Raw genomic sequence first — 3,907 nt, forward strand, 5'->3', positions numbered from 1 at the left:
ATGTTTGGACTCTATTAAAAGCACGTCTTTGAAATTGGGACTGTTGTACAAAGTCAATCTAAGTTAGAGACTACAACGTATTATGTCTACTCCACTTTTCTATATAACTTTCACACACAACTTCACTCAGCCTCTGTGAAAATCTTTGGGTTCAAAACCTGCCAACCCGGTCAAAATGGGTTAAATAAGGTTCAATTGGGTTACCAAGGGTTAAAGTGGGTTGTAGTAAATAGTGGGTTCAGAGCCCCGGTCCTGTGACTCTGAACCCTCATCTGGTTTACATACTTTTGAAACACACACAAAAACACACACATCACACATAACACACAACACAGGCAAGGCAAACACCAGCCACGTGAGCCCAAAGTACCCTCTGTTGACTGAGCCAGCTGCAGCGGCCCCCAAACAGTCCGCCCCGGCCCCATCCCAGCTTACAGAACACCCGAGCTGTGCGCTAGTGTTGGCGGGGGACGTGAAGTCGCCGAGGTCACAGGTTCGGCTGACCTGGTCCAAAATTGGTCCTGGTCGGCGGGAAAGGCCGCAGAGTCACGGTGGTTCACCTCGTCTGGGAGGTACATGTCATCTCCCCGCTTTAGTAAGAGGATGTAGTCTTCACCGATCTCGACTAAGGCAGGAAAAAGACACAAAATTGATTACAGTATCCTCACATATCTTAAGTATTCACATTTACTGAGGATTGGGCAAAATCAATGTCGATTAACATAATCTTTGAATCTGTAAAATTAAAATTAAAATTAAAAGCAATATTAAAGGCCGTTGGGCATGGTTTGCAAAAATAGTTCATTAAACTTATTTGCGATTGCAAACCATTCTGCTGATAGTGCTGTCTTATTTGGACTACTGCGCCACCGCGTGGCTCCCAAGTCTGGTACAATGTAACAAGGCACAAACTTTACAACTTGACAGGTTGTTAAACAGAGCAGCAAGACTCATCACGGGATACAAGCTTCAAGACCATGTCCCAGTTCATACCTCAGTGCTAGCTGAGGCAGGACTTGAGTCCGTCAGTAAGCGGCTAGAAACGGTTTCTCTGGCTACAGTCTACAAGTCAGTACGCGGGAAAGCGCCACAGTACATGTCAGCACTGTTCAAATGGATGTCACCTCCGTCCTTAAGGGCTAACACACGTTCAGCAGCTAAACGTTTACGGGACTATGACCCCCACCAGCTTCATTGTCCAGCAGCAAGAGTGGCAGCATATCGTGGTAGCCTACAGCACTACGGCGCACAGCTGTGGAACGACCTTCCCATTGAACCGAGAACACTGACAGAGTTCAGGAAATTTAAGCGTCGCTTAACAAAGTTGCGTGATATGTAACGTATCTGGTAGAATAACTGTATACTGTGTAACTGTTGTTATTGTGATTTGTGAATGTATTGCGTTGTTTTTAAAGAACAGGATTGTCTGAAAAACAGGTCAAATGACCTGAGCGCAATTTCCTGTATAAATAAATAAAGTGAAAACATTCCATGTGGCAGCAAATGTACATGGATTAATCATTTCAAATTCATATGTCTACTAGTATGGGTTATTGTATTGTTCTTTATTCATGAGAAGCCCAAGTCGACATGCTGGCCACTTTTATTGGAAAAATTTGATCTTCAATCACACAAGGCGAGACGAGAACGTCAACAAAGATATGATTGACCAAACTACTACTTGTAATTCAGAATCTTTCAACCTCTTTTGATATGTTCTATAATCATATACTAGTACACACCTCTAGTGTCGAGACATGTGTCCGGTCTCCCCATCAAGTCCACAGTGAGGTTGGCTGGCAGCGGGCCGCCCTTGAACACACAGTGAACCTGCAGCACGGCTTGGTAAACACGGGGCCAGTCGGCATACATGCGCAAGTCGGTGCCTGTTGTTGGGAAAAGAACATTCAGGGCTTGTCGATGAAGGTTAGACATCCAGGTAACAAGACACCAAAGCAACTGTCACTCAATTAACCCTAAACAGTACACCTGGGGTCCGCGCGGACCCCAGCACTATATACTATTATGTAATATCTTTTTTGTTTCTAAAGATTTTTTTCTGAAATTTTAGGTAATTGTCACCCACAAAGTTGTCTCTCAATACAGTGCGGAAAACTCCGTTTCTACCATTTATAAAAAAAATTATATCTGTATTTTCTTTTGGGGTCCGCGCGGACCCCAGCCGGCTTTCGATCATAACGGATACACTGGCGTTCTTATACATTACCTTATTTCCGTTTTTATATGTTTTTATGCATTCATCTTATGTCTACCAAGTTTTCAGAGAATGGTGTAGTAATAGAATTAAATTTTAATAACTTTGATGTAATTATGACGTCAGAGCTAATGATATAGTCCGCCATATTGGATTTTGACCAATGACGTCATCAAATTAGCATACTCTATGTATATTAAATGATTTAACTTATATCTAATTATGTAAGATGTTATTAATGTTGGAAAAGAAGTGTAATTTAATATAAAACTCAGAAAATGTTTATGTTTAAATCAAAATTATTTCTATTTTCAAAAAACTGCCTGCTAGAAACCCGTTGCCATGGCAACACAAAAAAACATCAACTTACTAGTATCAAACTAATATGAACTTTTTTCCAGAGACATTTTAGGAAAGGTCTCCAAATTTGATACTTATAGCGCAAGCCGTTTAGCCGCTATCTGAGATCAAAGTTGGGCCACAAAAGCCCCTTCAGTCTGAAATGGGTTTAAAAATCGGGTATTTCTTATTGTCTTCTTTTCTTCACCAAAAAATAGAAAAAGTTCAAAATGTATAATTTTTGTATGTAATGTGGACACAGAGGTTCCCACATCAGTTTGCAAAACAATTGAGCTGGTAGCATGTTGATAATTTCTAAAAATTAGCAAAAAAACTGTTCTGGGGTCCGCGCGGACCCCAGGTGTACGGATTAATCAGTCCGGGAAGGTGTTCTGTTGAGGGTTAAAGTTTCCAACCTTTTTGACAGTTTTCTATATTACAAAGTTTGTGCGGTGCCATGGGCCAGTGGCAGTATGTACATGTACCTATCGTTGGGAAAGTTGGAAAACTACTAGAGCCCTAGGCCCTGAAGAGAGCCCGCCCCAACCACGAAAGACTGGACGCCAGGCTTTTACTAGCCTCTACCAGGCTTCAGGAGGCAGCTGGAAAGAGTAGGCCAAATAGAGATACATGTATGTCATGTATGACATGCTGAGGGAGTTGGTCCGCTAGAAAGTACAGTTTATACTGCTGCACCCGATATAGCCAAGGAGGTTCAAAAAGATTCGAACCTCCTAAGGATGAAGCCAACTACATATACATTCGCCGTGTGTGGCAAAATGTACTTTCAATTTCTACTCTTTCCAGCTGCTTCCCGAAGCCTAGGCTAGGCTAGGCTTTTATAACTACCAACCTTTGAGTTTGTCCACCACCCTGGCGTGTACGGCGATACCAGCTGCCACTACCTGCTGTGGGAACGACATGGGCGGCCGCCACACCCTCGTACAGGACAGGGCGGGGCCCGGAAGTGACGTCATGAGGACGGCCACGCCCAGGCTTAAGGTGACCAGGTACAAAGTCATCTCTAACTGTAGGATAACAAATGTCTTAAGTGGGTTTACGTGATGTACAGTCACTGTGGTATGATTCAACACACATCAACACACAGTCGCACATGCACGCACACACGCATTCTTTGACACACATGCATGTGCACATGTACACACAGTCCCTAAAAGTGAAACACGCACTCACACATACACACACATATGCACACACACGCGCACACGCACACACAATCTCACACACAGACACAGACACACACACACACACACACACACATCACACACACACACCGAGATACACACACACACACACACACACACACACACACACACACACACACACACACAC

General features: G+C 43.3%; 1 protein-coding gene across 1 annotated transcript; it reads right to left on the minus strand.

Moving 5' to 3' along the window:
- Positions 1-431: 431 nt before the first annotated feature.
- Positions 432-3,681, minus strand: LOC109462647. The gene is made up of 3 exons (XM_019759207.1): positions 3,408-3,681; positions 1,743-1,886; positions 432-625 (listed from the first exon to the last, which is right to left on the minus strand). Exons 1-3 carry the CDS (start codon positions 3,574-3,576, stop codon positions 432-434), a joined length of 507 nt encoding a protein of 168 aa, XP_019614766.1. The 5' UTR covers positions 3,577-3,681.
- Between the last annotated feature and the right edge of the window lie 226 nt (positions 3,682-3,907).

The sequence above is a fragment of the Branchiostoma belcheri genome, unplaced genomic scaffold (genome assembly GCF_001625305.1).
Source record: "Branchiostoma belcheri isolate BF01 breed outbred unplaced genomic scaffold, Haploidv18h27 scaffold12, whole genome shotgun sequence".
NCBI classification, from domain to species: domain Eukaryota; kingdom Metazoa; phylum Chordata; class Leptocardii; order Amphioxiformes; family Branchiostomatidae; genus Branchiostoma; species Branchiostoma belcheri.